The sequence below is a fragment of the Magnolia sinica genome, chromosome 5, assembly GCF_029962835.1.
Source record: "Magnolia sinica isolate HGM2019 chromosome 5, MsV1, whole genome shotgun sequence".
In the NCBI taxonomy this organism is placed as follows: Eukaryota; Viridiplantae; Streptophyta; class Magnoliopsida; order Magnoliales; family Magnoliaceae; genus Magnolia; species Magnolia sinica.
Genome location: NC_080577.1, coordinates 95878805 through 95904082, shown reverse-complemented (window position 1 = coordinate 95904082; position 25278 = coordinate 95878805). Strand labels below are relative to the sequence as shown.

Sequence of the window (25278 nt, the reverse complement as noted above, 5' to 3'; positions counted from 1 at the left end):
GGTTGGGTGCTCTTGACTTCAGCTTGGGTTCTTGCGTTAACCCTCAAGCCGACAACCCTTCTGAGTTGCACCCTTAGTGGAATACGATCAGTGGTTCCATCGTTTCACGTGAGTGTCTGTTGTCTTAGTTTTCTGAATTTTTATATCCTGTGATCAGGAGAATTGCAATGAGCAAATCTGGGAAACATCCTGGGAGGTTCCACGCTAGCACTGTTCCCAGACCAGTTCTTACTCTTCTTCTTCCCTTCTTTTTTTTCAAAGAAAAGATAATGATACTTTATTAAGAAGGCCTGCCAAGGCAGAAGTTAAAAAACAAAAAATACGACCCAAACAAAGAGAAAAGATTACAAACATCAATGGTCTTTGAACTGGATGCCCATTCCACCACATCGATCTTGATCTTCTTACCACCTCTAACACTGACCCGCTCATATTCCGAAAACAATGGTTTGTTCCTTTACACCCATAAAGCCCATAATGCTGCCAATAAGACTAGCCACCAAACAACCCTTCTTTCTTTCCCAACCCTTTACCTTGCCAGGTCAAGAGAAGTTCTTCAATAGAGCCTGGCATCACCCAAGACATTGAAAATAGCAAGAAGACTCACTTGCACCCTCTGAACAAATGGGCAATGGCTGAAGAGGTGATTGATCGACTCCTGGCTATTCATACACGTCACTAAGATGGTGGAGAGCACAAAAACCTTCTTTGAAGGTTGTCAATTGTGAGCAATCTCATCCTACCCACAAACCACACAAAAGCTGCCACCTTAGGAGGGGTGCGATGGAACCAAATGTAGGAAGTATGAACCCGCTTTTCTTCCATCAATGACTTCCGAAGCATCTCATAGAAAGAGCGCACCAAGAACCGACCTGACTTATCTTTAAGCCACTCTGCTGACCACATCGCTAAGTGGGTACAGATTTAACTTGAATATTTTGTTATAACATATGCTCTTGTAATATTGCATTGATGTTAAACCTTGATAATATTCCTTGCATTTTTCTTGCTGACTGTTTGACTTTCAAGCATCTCAAGTGCAAGGACGCCAGTCCCTGACCATTTATCTAATGATACTTTCAGGAAGGAAAATAGCCTGCTTGAACAGCCCATGGAGATCATTTCAATCTGGTGAAACTGGAAAAAGAAAGATGCATTTATTATAGTTTCTTCTCTTCAAATAGGCCAAGTTTATTATAATTTGTTGGTGTGCACCCACCCTTTGAAAAGATAAAGAAGGGCCAAGTAACCTACGAGCTTTGTGGTCTGCAAACCCCGAATCAAAAGATAAAGTGAAGAGGAAGGCATATGGAACTGCCCAAGAAATCAGCCAAGTACTACTACTGCCCAATCCTGCTCGACTGTGATGAGATTGGAAGCACTAGTGCTGGTATGATTGCACCTGATATTTATGTTACTTTTCCACTTCAAATGAAAATTGATTTATTCTGTTCAAGTGAAATAGACGATCAAGCTCAGCACAAGTCTTTCTATTACATGGGTTGTCAAATTCACTGTCTGGACGGATGACTCCCTCCTTCGTTGAAGCCAATGCTAAGCGATTGTCATTGATGCTTCTTTCTCAATGAGCTTGGGGAGCCCCACCAACCACAATTCATGCTCCACCGAAAGTTGAGAAAATCTTTATACAAGTACACGAACATGCATCTTTCAAATGCCACAACTCCATTATCCAAGCTGTCGATATGATAGAGTCATCATGGATTCGGATGCCATGGGTATCTCACTGATTAGATCCCTAGCCTTCAATATAAAAATATATGATTGTTAGACAAGGTCCACATCAATGGAGATGCTTTAATATGTGAGATTTCTCAGGCATCCCCCATCCAATTTGAGGCGCCCATCATTTCAGTGGTTTGGATCATGGAACCATGGGCCCCACATACATTAAATCCAACTGATCAGAGAACTATACATTGGGATGATGAGGACCTCTAATTCCTCCCAATTCTGTATTTAATTTTATTCAGCTGCCCTTTACATTTGCCCTTTACATATACTTCTCCTGCTACCATTAAGATACACAGTGGAATGAGCCGTCGTAATGGGATTTGCATGAGTTCTCTCACGTCATACACGTGCATGTGATCTAAGCTGCCTATCAGGTGGGTCCCATCATATAACTGCTCTAATTAAGGAGATGGTACTGTAGTTGCAGTGGAACCAAAGATGGTAGAGCCATCTAGATGGCAGGGTATACATGGATCAGAGCTTTCCATCTAAATAGCCAACAGGCCTTGTCAGGATGACTTACATCCTAGTCATTTTTCTTCACTTTCCTCTACTTGCTGTGGACCTTAAGCATTTTGGCATTTTACCGTTATTTTTTCATTCCACTGGTCAGGTGGCTAAGAATATCTTATCTATGTATATTTTGTATCATTTTCCATCCCTTATTGGTAGTACTAAATGGACGTTCCCAAATGATTAGTAAACCTGCCACGCATGCTGTGGACAGCTGTGGAGAGATGGCTCTACCATATTCTGGTATGTCAAACAGACATTCTCGGCATGAATAGTCCTTGGGCATCTCTTTGGTACAAGTTGGGTGATCTGGACTATTGAATTGATGAGTGGACTCCCATTAAAGCTTCCAGATTGTAAAATCTTGGCTATCCGATACATTGCCTTATTTCTAGACCCTCTCTGTATTTTATTGTAAACTGTCTATTTGTAGGCCACTGATAGAGTGATTAAGATTTTTAGATTAGGATAGTTTCTACTCATCCCCCATCCACTGCAACCAATAGAACAATAGACAGTCACAATCAAAAGGCCTCACATGCAGGAATTGGCCCATCAGGACTGTAGAGTTTCTCTGTTCAGTGATACGGGTTATGCAAAGTCCACAAGTCTGTATGATCTGTGCGGCAGTCAGGTATCCCTAGACGAAATAATGGTCTTTCAGGATTGTTAGTTGTGTGTCTCCACTTCCCACCTATCCTACACATTTGATCAATGGTTGTCACTGCAAAGCAATAGTCAAGTTGCATGGGTCTTAATATCTAGCCATTGGTAATCTGCGTCAGTCTTGCCAATTCCACACACAAACACGAGTTTGCAATGACTGAGCCCTCCATCAGAGGAAGATGATCCAGTAGAGAACGAAGAACTGGATTATGGTAGAGCCATTTCTCAACATTATATATGGCCAGGTTATCAGTCAATCTAACCCTCCAACTGTTGGGCCCCATTATTGATGAACGATGTTTTGAAAATCATGCTTATCAGAAGCCCATCAGTTATCTTTACTTTCTAGCACTTACTGTTGATCATTAACTGTTTTTCTTTCCCCGGAGTCCTGTCTGTTTGAAGGCCACTGTTTAGATGTGGCTAGTATCATCGGTTCTGTGTGTATCTTACATCAATTTCCATCCATTGTGGGTCCCACTAGATGGAAAGCCTGATTGAAAGATAACCCTGCCATGTGTAATGTAGCAATATGGCTCTACTATATTCCGGTTATTCCAGCTCTATGGTATCAATTTCCTTCCATCATCAGTGCCATACTGTTTTGATTTTGATTTTTTTGGTCCTAAAAATCAGTTCCTATCATTCCTGAATGTGACAATGTACAAAACAAATGGAAGCGTGATAGAAACTGTCTTAGCAATCTGTTTGTCTCGCACGTGTCCTTTTATGCACATGTGCAAGACGTTACATGCGTGTGAACTTAGGAGACTTCATCAAGCATATGACCTCTCTGTCTCGTCTACGTTGTCGTCATCATGTTCGGGTTTGTTTGGATGGCAAGAAAAAGATTAAGAATGCCGAAGAATGTCATAGGAATGGCCCACCCAAACATAATTTTTGGCAATTTTTGGGTTATGAGATTTGGACAGTCCAACATGCTTTCTGCAGCATAGCTTGGCTTCCATGCTGGTAAGAAGAGAGAAGTGAAAGTCCCCTTTTCTTCCTGTTTGCTAATGATAGTTGTCACAGTTGTTATTGCATTGTTCATTAGAAATCTTAGCTTGTTTGGGTGTCATTAGAAAATGAATCTAACTCATTTTTGGTTGACAGATGCTATTGAAGATGTCGGTGCCCATCAGTTCGATCGCGCTAATCCGTAGCTAGTGCAGATCACCTAAATTCATGATGGCCAGATATTTGGGGCGGGCATGGTAATTTCAGTCATTGGTGACTACTAGACGGTTTGGATACTGCACACGTGTCACCACTTGCAAAAGCAGGGGGAAATGGCACCCAAGCAGTTCCTCAAAAATGAGTGGGAACTCAATACATCCAAACACGGATTAAAACCTTGTCCCAAATTCTAGGATGGATTTCACCAATCCCATTAAAAAAGGAATTCTCATGATTTCTTGAAGGATGCTGTTTGGCTGGTGACCCTGTATGTGTTTTATCCATGCTGGCCATCCATTTTGGCAGCCCATTTTATGGCATGAGCCCAAAAATGAGGCAGATCCATATCTCAGGTGGACCATCTCTTGAATGGCTTCCATATCTACACATGCGATCTGCCATGTTTAGTGGGAAAGCGACATCATATTATACCAGTTGGGACATTGGGGATGACGGTGTTTATTACCATCCATTTACTGGATTGGTGGCCCACTCAAAGCCACCAACTGGAGTCCATGGGACCAATAATTCATTTGGTGGTTAGGCCACCCCCAATAACCTTCGCCCACCAAATATCAATGGTTAGGATGGGACTTGGATCAAATTGGCTTAGGCCGGCGAAACTCAACCTTACCAACCCATGTGACAGACTGGAAGTAGCTCGAGTTCGGTCCCACTGTTGTACTTAATTCTAACTATTTTGAGAAAATCAATAGGAGAGTGACATGTGACATTGTATGAAAAATACTATGGAGATTAAAAAAAAATATTATCTTCAAAGATTTTGAAGTGCTATCTGCGGATAACATGTCGATGGATGGTTGATAGATAGAATGTTATGGTTGATTTAAAAAAAATAAGATACAATAGCAATGATATAATCAACATATCAAGATATTCTAATCCAATCACAACAAATTAAAAAATAAATAAATTTATCTTATCAACTTACTTTATCTTGGCTTATCTTAGGAGTAGCAATAATTCATTAGCGGTAATTCTTAGTCATAATTTTTAGTTGTAATTCTAAGTCTACGCGCATACACTGGATTTATTCTTTATCTAACATTAAGCAGTTCTTTCAAGAGATATATTCTTGCAGTTGATCCTAATAACTTATTGTAAGTTTTTTCTTTTATTTAATTTGCATTAGTATTCTGAAAGTTAATCTATCGTAGAAAGAAGAACCCTACCCTTTGATTATCACCTGATCTTTATAAACTTTTAAAAGTGGTTGAGTCAGTGACCACTCTTCTCAGAATTTGGTCATATGTGTGTGTGTGTGTGTGTGTGTGTGTGTGTGTGTGTGTATTTTGACACTTGGGGTCAAACTTGATCAATTTGCATTGAGCTGTTGAATCGATTATGGCACGCCCCCATAATTAAGACTCATTGACACAGACTGACTTGTTCAGTCCTTAACTGAGTTGCAACTGGGCCGAGTCAGGTGGTGACTCAGCTGAGTTGGACAAGTTGGGTCTATTTTCAATATTGACTTAGGTGGGCCTACTTGATAAATGCTCCGTCTGAATCAGTAGATACGCTGGTCATGACCCAAATGACAATATGGGCCTTTAGGTAGAATCCCGAATTGAGTTCTTGGATTAGCGGACGCCATACGGCTTCCGTGACTAGCCTAATCTATTAGTGGGCTCGGGCCAACTCAGAAACCTAAGGGGACTAGGCCTTCCTTTACCAGTTACAAATCTTCATGTGGCCCACCTAATGAATAGACCAGCCTATTTTCTGGGTCATAGGTGCGTAATCAATGGGCCCTCTTAATGAACGGTTGGATCTGCATCACGTGCCACAGATTCTAGATCGAGGTCCATTCCTACACAAACCCACCCACTAAAATATGGCTATGTCTCGAATGATTATTCACCACTATTTTTTAATAGCAACGTCTCATTAGCAACATACATCGAGATAGATGTATATCTAATCCAGGCCATCCAGATAACATGGCCATTTATTGATGGACAAAAATAGCTCTAAAATCGCCGTTCAATCAATCATCACCATCTAATCAGTGTATCAAAAGGACGGCTACCGTGAAATGGAGGAGAGCCCCAAATTCAGTTATAGCTAAATTATATTTTAGGATATTTTAAAGTGTTAGGTTCTAGTTATGATACAACAAAAATTGGGGTCCAGATTTGGACGGTTCAGATTTTCCTTAATACATGGTGGATGAGACATCTCCTTCTTAAATGGTGGTGAACTATCACAGCAGTCTCTCCACATAAGCTCTCGGTCGGAGGCTTTGCACAGCAAACATGCGTTTTCAGTTCCCACAAGTGGGACCCACGGTTCGCTAATCCAGACCATTAATATGTTGCATCCACCATGGATGGACTATTTCCTAAAAAAGGATTTATTTTGAGTGGACGATCTTGGCTTTTTAATTTTCAACGTACAAATAAACGATCAATAAAAATACAATGGTCCATATTCAACTAAAAAGATTCTCAAGATTTTTGTACCTGGAATATTCTAATAGAAATATTTTTTTTACACCATGTTCAATCCAGAGTTGGAAGAAACAGACCAACGGTATGGATTACCTAAAAGTGGGCCCCACTTAACAAAACTGAACACCCGAGGACTCTGTAGATGCGAGCAGGAGAAGACATTGAAGAAGCGAATCTCAGCAGAGCCTCTACTTGGCACACGTGTAGAAGATCTGGGCCCCTTATTATGTATGATTGAGCATGATCATTCATTTCCCTAAAGATCAGACCAACCCAATTATCACGTGTGCCAGATTTTATATAAAGAAAATGGACGGTTTGGAAAAACATCCAACGATTAATTTTGAATGCGAACGTATGGATCGCCAGTTGAAACAGTTTCAGCCTGACTTATCGATACGGCATGATCGCTTACATTGCACACGTGTATACCCCGGCGTTTGGCCCAGATGTTGTGGACGTGTATCACGTGGCACGTGTGCCGCGACTCACCCTTTCAGTCTCTTCTCGCGCCTTGGCTTGATCCCTTTCCATTTTTGCCTCCTGCCGTATTCCCAACTGAATACTGTGGGGCCCACTCATTTTCCACCAATGGGAAGCCGCCGTCCTGGGCGCGGTGGATTACCAACCTGAACTACTCTCTCTCTCTCTCTCTCTCTCTCTCTCTCTCTCTCTGTCTCCTTCCAACGTCTACGTGGCACGGTGAACGGTGGATCAGGACGGCACGCCTGGTGGGGCCCACCATGTATTATGGTCGATGGTTAAAGTTTCATTGAGAATGGTGACCCAGAAATGGACGGTGGAAAGAGAGTAAGTGTTAAAGTTTGACATTGATGTGAGATAATCAGAAAATCTAATTAGCTTTTCCATAATTTACTCCACTAATCATGACTGATATCTCTCACACTCTTTTTAAAGAATCAAAGCACATGACGCCTTCAATATGTCTCTATTTCTTCTGTTTTTTAAATTCATGTTCATGTGTGTATAATCATCATCATCATCATCATGGGTCTCTCTTTTCTTTCATTTTTAGTTGAAATTCTATTAAGAATGAGAGTTTTATGAATCCATCGATTCGCTCGAACCCGTTTCATAGATTTTCCATGCTTTGATTTCATTAGAAATTTCTTGGGTCGGTAGTAAGAGTCGAATCCTTCGTTTCTGTTTTCGAGGATGGATAAGTATGAAGTGGTTGAAGAAATTGGAGAGAGCAGATTGATGTTGGTGCGTCATGAAACAGATAAAAAGAAGTAAGATAGATTTTTATTTTTTTTTTGTTTTGTTTGTTTGGAGGGTTGGGATTCGTTTGTGGTTGTTTCTTGTTGGAGTGGGACTCATTGAGTTGGGATTTGATTTTTATTTTATTTTTATTATTATTATTTTTTTTTTTGTGAAGGTATGTTTTGAAGAGGATTCGGCTAGGTGGGCGGACGGAAAAATGCAAATTATCTGCTTACAGAGAGGTTTTTCTTTGTGTTCTTTTTCCTTTGGATGCAATATCAAATTGAATTGCTATTATTAGTCTGATAAGATGGAAATGGTCAAATTGTTATTACCTTCACTAGAATTGATATGAAGGGATTGTGCTCCAAATTGCAACTATCTTATTTCTAAGTTACGCTTGAATGGAATTTCACTGCAATTCGAGGGCTACTTCCAGATGATGAGTAGTACGTGGTGTCATTACAATTTGGTTATTTGGTTTTTCTTTAAACTGATTTTTTGCACTTCAATTCACCGGTGCATCCAAACACAGCCTGAATATAAACAAAGGAACTGCAATTTGGTGCTTTGTATTTGGTATATGCATTCACATCAAGAGCAAAAGACGGAAATTTCAATTTGAAAGATGGTTGAGTACCCAATCAGGTGTAAAGAGATTGCATTACTCTGATATAATAGAAAGTTCATTGAATTGCAAGTGAGCAGAGTAATGAAGAGGGGAATGATAAAAATTAATGATGTTTCAAGTAATGTAATTGTGTCAAATTGCATTACATTTACATTTGAATTGCGTTTACATTCCTTTCAAGTCCACATTTTAAGTAGTATAATTGTAATTTGCAAGTTGGTCATTTCCACTTTATTGGATTGCAATTTAATTCAATAGTGCATCCACATACCTTAAGTTTTTATTGAGTTTTTCGAGCTTCAAAACTACTAAATTGATTTTCTTTTCCAAATACTGGGTCTTTTTTTCTTTTTAATGTTTTACGAAGACTAGATTACTGACTTAAGACTAAATCAGCAAGTTTTTCAAGTTCTCAATCAAGATTCCAAATCACAGATTGACATGGAAGTTGAATATTTGCAATGCAGATGGCTTTAATTGCAAGGATTCAAAACCCATTTCTTGTGGAGTACAAGGAAGTATGGATAGGAAAGGTAATCTGGATTTCAAAATCGGTAGGGAGAATTTTTGTATTCATACCTTATTCTCATCCTTCAACTTCTTATTTGTTCACTTCAGGAAAATCCAGGCCTGTTGAATATCAAAACCTAACTCTTTTTGTCCAAAACTGTCTACTTTCGAAAATAGTTTCCCTATTATAATATTCTTGATGAGAATTATAAAGTCTTTTCTTGTATGTGTGTTGTTCTATAATTACAGGGTTGCTATCTATGCATTGTAATGGACTACTGTGAAGGTGGTGACATGTAAGATTTAGTAGTGTTTGACAGATATTCTGTTTGAATTTGAAAGAAAGTTTCCATTTGAGTACTTTGAAGAAATGAGGGTGTTCTTTATCTGTTTGGATGATTAGGGCTGACATCATTAAGAAGGCCAAAGGATCGTTGTTTCCTGAATCGGTATTGCTTTATACAGTGTTATTTCTCTTGTATGGGAATAGAATCAAGAAGCAAAGTCCATTTCATGGTGAAAGGTGGCAATGAACTTTTTTTTGTCAGTACCATGATGTTACTTTGATGAACGGACTTTATAGAGTTTCGTGAAGTGTGCATCACTTGACGGTACACATGTCACTTGCATATGGTGATCGGGACTAGAGCTGTACACGAACCGAGTTAGCTCGATTAACTCGTTTGACTTGACTCGGCTCGAAACTGGGTTCGAGCTGATTTTTTTAGCTCGAAAAAATTTCGAGCCGAGTCCGAGCTAGGCTGAACTCAACTCAACTCGGCTCGGCTCGGAACTTGTCTCAGTTCAAATCGATTCGACTCAGATCGGGTTCACTTAGTATAAATATTTTGTATATATTTATATATATTATATATTATTTATATTATAATATATATTATATATATTAAAAACTATAAAACCTAAACTCGAACTCAGCTCGTAGGCTCGACCTCAAACTCGACTCGAAATATCGAGCTCACGCTCGGCTCGAACTTGGCTCGAGCTGGCCCGAGCTGCCAAGTCAGGCTCGAGGATCGAGCTGAGCTGGGCCAATTTCAACTCGGTTCAACTCGTGTACAGCTCTAATTGGGACAGTTGATTTGGTTGGCCACCATGCAGATGGGCCTGAAAAGGGGGTGGTTAACTCATGAATTGAGCAAGAGTTTGTATTCAATGGTCGACATTCAACAATTGGATGATCAGAATCATTAAGTAACTATTGGCCTATGGCCCATCACATGGTCACCCAGCGGATGAACAGCCTTGATCACAAATGCATATTAGTTCATAGAACTTTTATGAAGCATACCTGACATTAGAATTTCTCATGGTTTTCTTCTTCCTCTTCCATATCCTTTTGGTCTTGTTGCCAACGTTGCACTGTTTTTGCTTTCCAGAAGCTCTGTAAATGGTTTGTGCAGTTGCTTCTGGCTGTGGATTGCCTGCACTCAAACCATGTCCTTCACGGAAATTTGAAGGTAAATCTCAGTTCTGCCTACACTCAATGAATTATTCCTGCTTTAAAAAATTAATAATAATAATAATGATAATAAAATAATAATAAAAATAATAAATCCAAGAGGAATCTTCAATTCATATGCTTTGAACTTTATTCTTGTGTCCTATTTCTGAATAACATTTCATCTTGATCATTGCAGTGCTCCAACATAGTCCTAACAAAGGATCTGGAAGTTCGGCTTGGTAAGTTGTTTTCTACATATCATCTTTCGTGGGTCTCTCTCTCTCTCTCTCTCTCTCTCTCTCTCGGGTTGGGGTTTGAGTTTGTTCATGTTGTGTTTTGTCAACCTAAAATTAAATGGGTTGTTTGGCTTTACTAGGTCAAACTTGGCTGGTCATGAAATATGGTCCACCCTTTGCCTCCTCGCTAAATTCTAACTACACACACATACATACATACATATGTGTGTGTGTGATAATGTGATATTAGTTTAAAAAATCTAAACTCAATTGTGATGCTTGTAATTTGGTTATAGCATGGATTCGATTTTAGGGCATGTTTGTTTTGCCAATTTCCACAATAATATAAAGGAAGTGTGTAATCATTATAATTTTATCATTGTCAAACCAAACACCTGAATTGTCAGTCAAATGTTGATTCATTCATGGAACATGTAAAGGAATTTGTAATCATTGCACTTTTTCATTGCATTATCATGAAAATCTCAAATGCAAACAACGACATCAGTGTATTTTAGTGATGATTTGACATCAATGTAAAAATGCCATCATTATGATTTTACCGCTGATAAACCAAACATGGGAATCCGTGGTCAAATGGAGATGTTGTCAGGAGACCGGTGATGCAGGACATGGAAAATTAAATATGATATGCAAGATTGCAGGCTTAGATCACACCAATTCAGAAACAATCACACAAATTCCACATCCCACATGAAAATCCAAACATTCAATTAAAGGGGAATATATGCGGGTCCAAGCCGACACAGGCTAGGACTGGACCAATAAAATTATAAACCAAACAATGTCAAAGGGAAATAAAATCAACTACTCATGCATAAAAATCAGTCCCTCATCCAAGGGATTCTCTAATTTCAATTCAAGGAACCCTAAGGTGATAAAAATGGGCAAATCAATTAGGGATCATGTAATATAGGGTTAGGATTCATGAAAAAAATGGCTATGAGAGGATAAAAGAAGATAAAAACCTGAACCAAAAGATGATCCCGCGTGTGGACAGCAACAATGGTCCAGATGGACGTGCGTGTGATCCCGGCCGCACGTGTGTGGGGCCCACTATTCAGAAAAAGGCTACCTTGGCCCTGGTCGGCCAGGGATGGACTCCAAAACCTCCAAATTTCAGCTCGATCCGATGTACGGTTTGTGCGTGGTGCTCCGCCGAAGTTTCAGCTCGCCTGCGGGCCGAAATCTGGAAACCTGCTTCAATGAAGAAATCTGATGCAACAAAAGGACAAATTCGAAGTATGGATGGTGGGGGAAGATGAAAAAAAAAAATGATGGAAGATGGGGGTGAATTGGGATCGATGTGGCTTCGCACCACGGTAGTTAGCCCTTCGAAAAGGGAGGGCTTCACACCCACTTTTGAATTCTTCCACAACTCACGAAGAGAGCAGAAAAATAAAGCAGGAATTTTTTTATTAACTTCAATCAATGAAAAGAACTACAAGGGGTGCCTATTTATAGGGAGAACTCTATACCCAAAACTCGCACCATGTGCGACACCTATTACTTGGCGATGAAGTAAACTAAAATAAAAACCAAATAAGGAAATCTAAAGCGTTCACGATGTTCTAAATAATAACAATAAGCAAAACCTAAAATATAAAACTAATCCGATGAGTGGGCCACTATCATGAGATCCCATGGTGGGCTTTTCTTGACTATCGGGCCACTTTTCTGAACCAAAACTTGTCTTCTAGCTAGGAGGCCCTCTCTGGACGTCGTCATCGAGCCAGATCGATGGTGGGGTCCTCCTACGTACGTACGTGCGTAGGGGGGGCGGCGTGAGTGCGCGTGTGCGCGTGATGTCCCCATCAATTCTCCCCGGCTGCAAAGATTTCGCCACTGGAGAAATAAAACTCCTGAACCGCTTCAGGATGTCAGGATCAAGTCTCTGAAGCTCCTCCTCAGTGAGCCACATGCTGCCTGAAGCTAGGCGTGACTTCCATTTAACCACGTACTTCTGAAATCCGCCGTCCGACGTTGAAACTATCTGATGGTCCTGGATATCCTCTATTTTCTTTTTGGGTGTGTGAAGGTTAGGTATGAGAGATAGAGGCTGGGAAAATGAGTCGAGAATGATAGGTATGAGAGGTAGAGGCTGAGAAGATGGGTCGGGATGGGTAAGTATGGGAGGTAGAGGCTGGGAACATAGGTTGGGACGGGTAGGTATGGGACGTAGAGGCTGGAAAAATGGGTTGGGAAGGATAGATATGGGAGGTAGAGGCTGAGAAAATGGGTTGGGACGGGTAGGTATGGGACGTAGAGGCTGAAAAAATGGGTCGAGAATGGTAGGTATGGGAGGTAGAGGCTGGGAAGAAAGGTTAGGAAAAGTAGATATGGGAGGTAGAGGTTGGGAAAATGGGTTGGGAATGGGCCATGGTTTAAGGGATAAATATGAGGAATCAGGATGGGTGGGCGAAGGGCCGGACAAAGTATCAGTGGTTCTCTGAAAAGTAACTAAATCCTCCACATCGGATGTGAAACTAATTCCCATGGAAGGTGGAAGATCTATCTCATACACATTGAGACCGTTTCGTTTTATAATTTTGACGGGTCCAGCGCTACACGCGTGTAACTTACGAACGGCCCTCGAAGGATACCGCTCGGGCCTGATGCAGACCATCACAGAGTCCCTAATATTGAATCCTTTGAAACATTTATACTGGTCTGTATAAAATGTGCAATGTTCATTATTAGTCATGATCTTCTGCCTGATTTCTTGATGCCATGAATGAATGTGATGCGCAAAAGACTCTGCAGACTCTGACGGCCTATGGGACAGTGACATAGGGACAAGATCAATAAGTTTCCTAGGTTTATAATCAGTAACGACTTCACAAGGACTTAGACCTGTGGACCTATCGACAAACTTATTCAACGTGAACTCGGTTGTAGGTATTATGATGTCCCATATTTTGGTGTGCTCTATATCCTTCCTAGGGGACTCATCCGGTAGATCATCAGGAAAGATATCACGTAACTCATCCATTACCGGAATGGCCTCAGTGGGTAACTCTACACTAGCCGCTGGTGCACTCTCTCCAGCCACAAGGCCACACATGTTGTACCCCTCAAAATAGTGGTCTTTATATCTCTCATGGGTTGGGTGTCTGGGTGCACACCCATAATTGATTCCTTGACCAACTCCATTCATTGGTGTATCCTCCAGGCCACCTGCTTGAGATTGGACATCTACCCCAATGGTGGGGTTTGTCCTAGCGACGGTCTTTAGTCGGGTAATGCGTACATCAAGCTGTTCACAGCATTGGTCCATTTCCAAGCGCTTAATCATAGACTCCAACGTCTGAGATATCTTGTTTAGTGACTCTTGCAATTGTTCCATGTTTAGTGTAGGGTGCAAACCGAAACCGCAACCCGTACGTGTGGGCATACACTGACTTGCTCAACCTAAGGACTTGTTATGACAACTATATGCGTCTAAAAACTAAATGACCCTACGAGACTCTATATGAAGGAGACTACACACTGTTACTAAAATTCAGCTATATATGATGGACTGAATGCATGAAGGACTCAAACAAACTAAACCCTAAATATGTGGTGAATTCCCCTATAAGAACCCTAGGCTTTGATACCAAATTTGATGCAGGACATGGAAAATTAAATATGATATGCAAGATTGCAGGCTTAGATCACACCAATTCAGAAACAATCACACAAATTCCACATCCCACATGAAAATCCAAACATTCAATTAAAGGGGAATATATGCGGGTCCAAGCCGACACAGGCTAGGACTGGACCAATAAAATTATAAACCAAACAATGTCAAAGGGAAATAAAATCAACTACTCATGCATAAAAATCAGTCCCTAATTCAAGGGATTCTCTAATTTCAATTCAAGGAACCCTAAGGTGATAAAAATGGGCAAATCAATTAGGGATCATGTAATATAGGGTTAGGATTCATGAAAAAAATGGCTATGAGAGGATAAAAGAAGATAAAAACCTGAACCAAAAGATGATCCCGCGTGTGGACAGCAACAATGGTCCAGATGGACGTGCGTGTGATCCCGGCCGCACGTGTGTGGGGCCCACTATTCAGAAAAATGCTACCTTGGCCCTGGTCGGCCAGGGATGGACTCCAAAACCTCCAAATTTCAGCTCGATCCGATGTACGGTTTGTGCGTGGTGCTCCGCCGAAGTTTCAGCTCGCCTGCGGGCCGAAATCTGGAAACCTGCTTCAATGAAGAAATCTGATGCAACAAAAGGACAAATTCGAAGTATGGATGATGGGGGAAGATGAAAAAAAAAAATGATGGAAGATGGGGGTGAATTGGGATCGATGTGGCTTCGCACCACGGTAGTTAGCCCTTCGAAAAGGGAGGGCTTCACACCCACTTTTGAATTCTTCCACAACTCACGAAGAGAGCAGAAAAATAAAGCAGGAATTTTTTTATTAACTTCAATCAATGAAAAGAACTACAAGGGGTGCCTATTTATAGGGAGAACCCTATACCCAAAACTCGCACCATGTGCGACACCTATTACTTGGCGATGAAGTAAACTAAAATAAAAACCAAATAAGGAAATCTAAAGCGTTCACGATGTTCTAAATAATAACAATAAGCAAAACCTAAAATATAAAACTAATCCGATGAGTGGGCCACTATCATGAGATCCCATGGTGGGCTTTTCTTGACTATCGGGCCACTTTTCTGAACCAAAACTTGTCTTCTAGCTAGGAGGCCCTCTCTGGACGTCGTCATCGAGCCAGATCGATGGTGGGGTCCTCCTACGTACGTACGTGCGTAGGGGGGGCGGCGTGAGTGCGCGTGTGCGCGTGATGTCCCCATCAACCGGTAAACTAATTTGTAGTCATTGCACATTCCTTTGCATTACTGTGGTAATTGGTGAAACGTACTGGCTCTTATATTAATTAAGAGTTCTAAATATGTGGTTGATATTTATAGATTTTTCCTACAAAATGACAATAGCTTTTATTTTTAATTTATTTTCTATAGTTTTAATTAAATGGGCTAAGCGGGTTGGGTTTGGGTTGACCCATTTATATATGGGTTGGGTTGGGGAATATCAACCAGTTTAAAAAATGTGTTAGGTTTGGGTTGGATCCATACTCGTTATGTACCGAACCTAACCAGACCTGAGCCAACCCATTGTGACCTCTATTTGTTAATGGAGCTAAAACTAGATTGTGTCAATGAACCTCAACCATTGGATGGTACTTTCTATGCCACTGTAATTACCTCCTCTTCTTCTCTTCTGGTGTGCATTTGCCACTCTATTAAATGATGGAGATTCATTTTTTTAACACGCACTCACACACCACACACACTCACGCACACACCATGGTGGGATGTCACCACAATGGGTACTCAAATCCATGACCTCATGTTGAAACTCTCGTGAGTCTACCACCGGGGCATGAGTAAGAACCCAATGATGGAGATTCATTGACTGCACATGTGGTATATAAGAATATCTGGCCATTGCCAATGGAGCACAGCCCAGAAACTACATTGATCAAGTGATTGTAATCCCAATTGGTGGCCCTCAAACGGACATTAAAACTAAAATGGTCAACGCTCCAAACTCAACGGGAAAAGTTATATGGCCAAGATCATCCAATCAATCTGTTTTTCAGGCCATGCTCTGCCCACAAATAGAGCTGACAACTTGGATGGCCTGGAGTGACATATATGCATGCCATGTAAATGTTGGATGGGTTGATGCAATTTGATAAGGTGCAACAAAAGCACATCAATGTCTAGGCCACTCTTTCAAGTTGTTTTCCTGTTTGTGGCCTTTCCACTTCTTTGATACTAATGGGACTTGAATTGACAACTCTGTATGTGTGTAGGTGATTATGGATTTGCAAAGTTACTGAATGATGCTGATTCCTCTTCTAATGTAAGTGCTATACTCTTTTCTTCTGGCTCCTGTTTCTATTTGTAATACAACAGACTTGGTAGTAGTTTGACGCAGATCGTCATGTTTTAGCAATGGCTTAGGTGTTTTTCACTATTTGAATCCTACATTTGGCATTCTCACTAGGATCTTTCCTTGCTTTTGATAGCAGGATATAGTAGAACTTCCAGTTCATTCTATAAAAATAAAAATAAAAAATCATATATCCTGCAGGCCAATGTATTTTGGTCAATAACTGTTTTAGAAGTGGCTTTGAAACCGTTTCAACCAAAAACGTATGGAACACTTACAAAACCATGCTCTGTGCTTTTGAAGGACACCTAGGTGTTTTCAAGGACTTTCAAGGCCTTCTCTCCAAAACAATAAGATAGAACTATCCCTAACATGCAGGTGGCGGAGAAGACTAAGAACTCTTGAGGATTTATTTGTTTACTCCCTCAGTTTTGGAGAACTATGGAGTAGATATATATTTAGAAACAAGTGGTGAAGGCCTCTGCCACTTTGGACCCAAAAGCTCTGATTGGTTCTCAACTCTATTTTTAACTTGGGTTTTATATATATATATATATATATATATATATATATATATATATATATATATATATATATATATATATTGTTAGCTTGTTAGTACACCCACTGTCAGTTCACACTTCACTGTTAGCCACCCCCTCCAGGGAATCGATACCAAGACCTCAATGTTGAAACAAGGTATCTTTCACTCAGTCTACCACTTGAGCTATGGATCTAGGGTTATTGGTGAAGCATTTAGAAACATTTATAAGACTGTGGAGAGTGCGTGAATGCCGATGCCATTGTTTATTTGTAAGGTAGACTTCTCATGATAGGATTTTCACGTAATGAGCAACTATGTGAAAGGAATCTTGTGTTTTTGGGTACTAGCGTATTGCAAAGCCATGCAGCAGACTTGACATTTACCAATTTTCCTCTATATAACTTAGGCTGTGTTTGTTTGAAATTTCATGATATTTGATGAAATTTTCCGCAACCAAACATAACCTTAGATGTGTCTATCTCTTCCTATGTCAAACACAACTATATGATGTTTGACTGGACAATGGTTAGTTCCTAGATTCAATGAGTGTAGGAGCAATGGCATTGAGGAATGCTTTGGCTTATCTTTCTCCAACCTACCAAGCAGCAGATGTAGGCTCCATAGAAGTTATATCTTCAATGAAATCTTGTGTTTTCTTCTTGATCAGAGAATTGTTCAAGTCCTATGCACACTCAATGCAAATCAAGTGATTGGTTGACTTAGAGATTTGGGTGCATCCTTGTGGAAGACTGATCCTCGAACTTCCGTTTTTGTTTCTTTCTTTACTACATAATCTTCTTGCTATATTATTTATAAGAGAAATCCCATGTCCGATCATGAGACAAGTTAAAAAAAGACCTAGTAGCGTGATGATTGGTCAAGAGCACCTCTCCTAACATTCCCATATCCTCCCCTGAGAGAGGCCTACTGAGGTCACTTTTGCCAATCACCATTCCGCAATGTCATATACTCCTATTTGTGAAACTAGGCCTAGCATTCCCCTATTTATAAAAATGCTAGTGGTATCTCTCAGTGAGAGTGGGCCATTGTTCAGCTTCACATCAGCATTGTGCATATGTCAATATAACTTCCTTCAATATGCCAAGCGAGATGCAAATAAACCCATAAAATTCTGGGATTTTATCTTCTTCTTTTCTTTTCTTTTTAAAAAAATCTTGTTTCCTGTGTTTATGACCTTGCTTGCTTGGAATTTTAATGTTGTACATATAAATGTTATAACATACCGGTAGCAAAGATGTGGGTGACAACACTTGAGCTGCGTTTGGATGTACAAGTTAACTGAATTGTGAATGGTCAGTTTAAAAGAAGAGGGAAGGACCAAATTGTAATGATACCACATAGTATTAACAATGACAAGGTGGCCCTCAAATTGCAGTTGCATTTCTTGCAAGTCCAAATTGGAAGTAAGTCAATAACATTTTGGAGCCTGATTTCTCTATATTAATGCTAGGGAAGGTAATTGCAATTTGGTTATTTCCACTTTATTAGACAAGTTTCCACTTTATTAGACTAAGAGTTACAATTCAATTTGATAGTGCATCCAAACACACTCTTTGAGTATGGTTATTGCATAAATTGGATCCAAATCCAGCATTGATAGGGGTGCAGGTGTTAGGAACTCCCAACTCCATGTGCCCTGAACTCCTTGCGGATATTCCATACAGCTTCAAGTCTGATATCTGGTCTCTAGGTGAGTCGCTTGTTAACCTTTGATTTCTTGTCATGTATGTTTCAATGTGCTCGCATTTCATCCATGCATGTGCACGATGTATCTAGACACCTACACATGCATTCAGTCACCATGCACTTGTTTGCCTGCATCACCTCTCTCACCACTGCATTCTCTCCTAGATGTATGCAAGGAATGATACCATACAGAGAACATATGGACTGATTCTTTTGCATTTTCAATCCATTTAACGGTTTTTTCAACTTTGTCCTTTTGGGTGCTTTCAGGATGCTGTATGTTTGAAATTACAGCACATCAACCTGCTTTCAGGTCATCTGTAAGTTACAGGTTCATCTTTCTGCTGTTTTACTGACAGGAGAAGCAAGCAATACGCAAATGAGAAATGCTGAGATTGGTATGAAGACAGTTGAGGGTTTCCTTTGTGGCACATGTACAAGACCTGGTCCAGTTATCAGGTGAACCCTACTGTAGACACCCTTGGACCAAACATCAGACCAGTCCATGCATTGGATCAGCTACATATGTATTAGAAAGATGGACAGTTAGAGAAAGTGACCAACAGTTCATGTTCAGCATACACGTGTGGCGCACCTGAAAAGTGGACCATCCTGATCATTCTCAGGCCAGGGCATGTTCACAGTGGGACCCATTTGATAAATATCCTGGACCTCATATGTGTGCCATAAAAATCCTTTATTATCTTAGAATCAATCTTCTTGGTCATTGTTCATATGATATAGCTTCACAAGCATTGTAAATTGGCAGATTTCCATGTGTGGCTACAATCACCATGTTGCTATTTTAAAACCCATCTTCAACCCATTTTACTGACCACTAACAAAAATGGAACAGGACATGCCTGGCCTTATAAGTAAGATACGTCGTTCATCCATTAGTGCACTTCCCAGTGTATATTCTCCATCTATGTGAGTTTCTAATTCACTCTTTAAGTGTTTCATTCCTTTAGTATTGCTTGAGCATTCATTCATTTATGTGTCTTGTTCCAAATAATGACTACCATTTTCAAAATCTGAGTTTTTCTTCCCCAAATTTTCCTGTTTTATACACACACACACACACACACACACACACACGCACACGCACATTATTTGCGAGCAATGCTAATTCAACAAAGGGCCTCACATATCAACTTTGACATGTGTGGAGCATCCAAGCTGCATTTCAGGTGGATCCTGCTTTGTAGATGCACCTCTTTGGACACTCTTTCTAAACATGCATCCTCTTTTTCTTTTTCTTTTTTTTCTGTACATGTGTGGCTCACTTGATGAATTGACCAATCTACATGCTGGGAACCATCTGATGAATGGCTTGTATGTCCCACATGTGCCATGGATTACATGGCAGGACCTTATTTTTGGTCATTTTCCCTGATAGTCCACATCAGCTCATTTCCACACCTTGGTTGCAGGAAGAGTCTGATAAAGAGCATGCTAAGGAAAAACCCAGATCAAAGACCAACAGTAAGCCATTTCATGTTTCACTGAAGAATCTATAACAATCATTTGAAAGAACCCAACCGATCTTTTTTTATCAATCTCTCAGGCTGCAGAGCTCTTGAAGCATCCTCATTTGCAGAAGTACATTGCCGAATGTATCTCACCACCATCCTTCATCTCATGTCCTTCTCCAATGAGAAAAACTATCAGTGCACATCGGCAAAGAGACACTCTGACAATCAACCCCTACAGTAATAGCTTGAGCTCAGACAGGGAGAGCTCACTCTGCTCAGTTCTGAGCAGGGAACTGCATTCGACGGACGTGATTGAATGCGCCAACCATGCCCTCCACCCACAACCAATCAATAGTTCAGGCGACAAAAACATTCCCACTGCTCCAAATCATGTTGAATCTGATACTTGGAAAGACCAAGAAAACAACACACCAATTAGTTCAGCCTCTACCAATTCTGCAAAAGGCACCTTGTTAGAATCTTTACCCAGATCCAATAATACTTACCAATTTCCTCAGCTCCCACCTTCAGTATCCGATGAATCAAAACTCACTAGATGCAGAGATGCTTCAACTAATATGGAAGTTTCTTATAAATGCGATCATGTAGTATCAACTTCTACAAATTATCAAGAACGTGCAGAAGCATTGGAGTCTCTCTTGGAGCTGTGTGCGCTGCTGCTTCAGCAGCGGAAGCTCAATGAACTAGCAGGTGTGTTGAAGCCATTCGGGAAGGACGGAGCTTCCCCGAGGGAGACTGCTATCTGGTTGACAAAGAGTATGAAAGTGGTTGGCGAAGAACAATGCAGTAACAGAGATGGATTGTTGAAGCAATAGAGTTGGATGGAAATACGGGCTAGACTGACCCCTCAAAAGTTCAAAGATTTGAAATATGAAATTGTCACATTGTATGGTTGTTGTGGTTTTTCTTACTCAAAAGTGGTTTAAGAAAGCATGTGATTGGGGTGTATTTGGCTCTGGTTGCACCAAATATCATGAAATTTCATAGATCATCAAATGTCTATGATATTTGGTGCAGCCAAACGCAGCCTTAAGTTATTATATAAAAAATAAAAATAAAAAACAAAAATAAAAAAAAACAAAGCAGTTTGTAAAATGATCCTCTATTTTCGAGCGGAATCATTGATTGAGAAATCATTCATATTATCTATGATTAACTGCAATACGTTACCTAACACAGCTATTCAAGTGGAAGGTGTTGGGGTCCTTGCTCTTACTCCGGTGGTAGACTCTCAGGAGTTTCAACACCTGGTTGAGGGTTCGAGTACCCATAGGTGCTGAAATCCCACTACGGCGTGAGTGTGTGTGGTGGTGTGTGTGTGTGCGTGTGTAAAAAAAAAAAATTTTTAAAAAGTGGAAGGTGTTGGAGTTTTTGAAAGATGAAAGCATAAAACTTTTTTTTTTCCAGAAGTAACTTTAATCATGTGATTATGATCTACTTCCTATATAGATCATATCAAATTTCCAAAAGGTACAAACCAAGGATAAACATCATACCTTTCAATTGGATTCTTAGTTCCTCTATCAATCCTTCAAAGTCTCTACCTAATCCATCTCCAGTTAATGAATGCCTTGAAATCTTTTCCATATATAGCAACCATACAGGGCTATGGGTATGAGTAGCAACTTGGCCCAATCCATAAGATGGATAACATATGGAAGCTAGTGCACAAGAGACGCATACACAGTGGACCGCAAATGTGTACACATGTGGACATATGGACGTCTAAGGCTCTCTCTCTCTTATGCTCTTCCTCTAGAGGAGGATTTGATTTGTAAGGAGGAATTAAGGTTTTATAGAGAGCCTCTTACAGATTTTACAATGCCGCACTATATTTGAAGTCTACAATCATGGCTACTGTGTCCTTACTCATGCCTTGGTGGTGGAGTCACCAGAGTTTTAACATGAGGTCATGGGTTCGAGTACTTATTGTGGTCGCTACAAGAAATAGCGCTTTTACCGACGAAATTTTTGCCGATGAAAAAAAATTCGTCGCTAAAAGTAGTGTTTTACCAACTAAAATTTTTTTCGTCCGTAAAATAGCACGAATTTTTTTTTCGTCAGTAAAACTATTATAATTTTTAAGATAGAAAATTTTCGTGCTACTCTTGAAACTTTTGCGGTAAGAGTTTTACCGATGAAACTTTTCATCGGTAAAAACATTTTTCCCACGAAAAACCACTTTTACCGACGAAAATTTTCGTCGGTAAAACTGTTATATTCCACGTTGAGTTTTACCAACGAATCGAAAGCGTCGGGAATAATGTTTTTACTGACAAAAATTTTCATCGGTAAAAGTGTTATATTAAGGTAGAAAATTTTGGCGCGGAGTTTTACCGACGAACATTTTCGTCGGTAAAAAGCAAAAAACCGCTTTTACCAACGCAAATTTTCATCGGTAAAACTATTATATTTTTAACGTAGAAAACTTTCGCGCCGAATTTTACCGGCGAACTAAAACCGTCAGGAATAATGTTTTTATCGACAAAAATTTTCATCGGTAAAAGTGTTATTATTTTAAGGTAGAAAATTTTGGTGCGGAGTTTTACCGACAAAAATTTTTGTCGGTAAAAAGCAAAAAACCACTTTACCGACGAAACTCTTCATTAGTAAAACTGTTATATTTTTCTTTCGCGCTAAGATTTACTGACGAACTAAAACCATCAGGAATAATGTTTTTACCGACGAAAATTTTCGTCGGTAAAATTGTTATATTTTTAAGGTAGAAAATTTGCGCGCTATTTTGAAAACTTTCGTGGTAAAAGTTTTACCAACGAAAATTTTCATCGGTAAAAACATTTTTCCTGCAAAAAAACCACTTTTGCCGACGAATATGTTCATCGGTAAAAGTGTTATATTTTTAAGGTAGAAAATTTTGGCGCAGAGTTTTACCGACGAAAATTTTTTTACCGACGAAAAATTTTGTTGGTAAAAAGCAAAAAATCACTTTTACTGATGAAAATTTTCGCCGGTAAAACTCTATAAAAAACATAGGGGCTATATGAAAAGAGAAGTAGTCTATATAAGAACAAACTAATTAATTCAACAATCCATCAATTTGCATCAAGGGGTCTCCATGTGGAAAATAAGCTCATTAATTCAAAAATCCATGAATTCATAAAAAGAGATCTGTATAAAATAAATGCTATCACATATCTTTGCCAAAAAAAATATAAGTGCTAATTTAGATTAAAACAATGTTGCTCCTTTATCTAACAAATGCTCTCTTGGTCTAAAAGTCTGCTTCTAATGTTTTCCTAATAATATCTAAGAGCATATGAAGATTCTAACCTAGTAAGTAAATGGAAAATAATTTAAAAAATGTTAACATAAATTAAATTTATAAGGCTACTCATAAAATTAATATACTAAACTCATTGATGTACAGCTACTCATAAAACTAATATATTGAACTCATTGATTTGCTTAACTTGGACAATACAAGCTAATCCCACATAACAAGCTGAGAATCCGAAACTATGACAGAGGCTTGATCTACTCCTAAAGTATCTACACCCTAATTCAATACACGTTTCAATAGAAAACACAAGACATTCAAATGTTTTTAAAATATACATTTTGAAAAGAATATGTTATTTTTAAATGGAAATTGAAATTTATCTGTGAAAAATAAAGTTACTAAATTATTAGGCACATCCACTAATTGAACCTTTAATCGTTTTTGGACAATCTATTCAGTTCAGATTGAAGAGTAAATAACTTCAGATATTTAAATCAAATTTCACTGAAATTGTTGATCAATCTTGTATGCCCAATATCTTTCTCATAGATAGCCTGATTGAGGCAAGTAACTAGTCAAATTGAGAGTATTGATCAGTAAAATAGAGTGAGTGGACCAGACATGTAAAATGGGCTAAATATTCTGGTCAAAATTATGACCTAACTTACTGACCTCGTGAGAACCTAAGAATTGATGTTAGTAAGTTTTGTGGGCCCCATCATGATGTGTGTCGAACATCAACACCGTGGATTTGATGTGTCCCCTTTAGGTTATGAGATATCTTAAAAATCATTTGTATACGAAACTCAAGTAGGCCATACCATCTAAAACTATGTAAAGACATCCTAAAAAATGTAAAAGCACTTGGTGGGGCCGACATGAGTTTTGGATGCAGTTGAAACTTGGTCTAGCCCCTCATTCAAGTGGGATACACATGATGAGTGGGTTGGATATGTGAATCACATTTAGGCAGGCCCAATATATGATTATGAATGTTTTAAGAAAACCCTTCTCCACTACAGTTAGGTGAGTTACTCGTTACCCTTCCCAGAGTAAACTCTGTGGGGTCAACCGTTATTTATTTATTTTATCCACTCCATTCATCCATGTTAACAGATAATTTGAGGTCTAAAGAACAAAAAGGAAGTATATCCAAAGGTCAAGTGGACCACGCCACAGGAAATAGTGTGATTGAACCTCCACCATTTAAAATTTCTTGGAGGCCATAAAAGTTTTGGATCAAGCTGATGTTTGTGTTTTCTATTCATTCATATATTTTTGATATTATGAACAACCTTTAACCGTTTTTGGACAATCTCATCAATCTAGATTGAAGAGTAAATAACTTCAGATGTTTAAATCAAAATTCACTCAAATTGTTGATCAATCTTGTTTGCTCAATATCTTTCTCATATGTAGCATGATCGGGGTGAGTAACTAGTCAAATTAAGGGTAATGATTAGTAAAATAGAGTGAATGGACTAGACATGTAAAATGGGTCAAATATTCTGGTCAAAATTGTGACCCAACTTACTGACCTCGTGAGAACCTAAGTATTGATGTTAGTAAGTTTTGTGAACCCCATCATGATGTGTGTCGAACATCAACACCGTGGATTTGATGTGTCCCCTTTAGGTTATGAGATATGTCAAAAATCATCTGCATACGAAACTCAAGTGGGCCATACCACCTAAAAT

The 25278-nt window shown here is 39.4% G+C and overlaps 1 protein-coding gene and 1 long non-coding RNA gene across 5 annotated transcripts; both read left to right on the top strand.

Annotated features, from left to right (window-relative positions):
- Positions 1-351: 351 nt before the first annotated feature.
- On the top strand, positions 352-21375 carry LOC131246351 (serine/threonine-protein kinase Nek5-like). Of its 4 annotated transcripts, XM_058246394.1 has the most exons (15): positions 352-916; positions 1084-1390; positions 7709-7837; positions 7984-8050; positions 8907-8972; positions 9199-9245; positions 9353-9398; positions 10347-10427; positions 10608-10650; positions 16514-16563; positions 18767-18848; positions 19115-19164; positions 19701-19774; positions 20278-20329; positions 20412-21375. In XM_058246394.1, exons 3-15 carry the CDS (start codon positions 7761-7763, stop codon positions 21153-21155), a joined length of 1479 nt encoding a protein of 492 aa, XP_058102377.1. In that variant the 5' UTR covers positions 352-916; positions 1084-1390; positions 7709-7760; the 3' UTR covers positions 21156-21375. The 4 variants fall into 4 exon arrangements, with proteins under 4 accessions (XP_058102377.1, XP_058102379.1, XP_058102378.1 ...); XM_058246395.1 differs by lacking the exons at positions 352-916; positions 1084-1390 and adding an exon at positions 6663-7365; XM_058246393.1 differs by lacking the exons at positions 352-916; positions 1084-1390 and adding an exon at positions 6663-7394.
- On the top strand, positions 16570-18280 carry LOC131246353 (uncharacterized). Its single transcript, XR_009171330.1, has 2 exons — positions 16570-17129; positions 17333-18280. It is a non-coding gene; the product is annotated as an uncharacterized LOC131246353 (long non-coding RNA).
- Positions 21376-25278: the final 3903 nt, after the last annotated feature.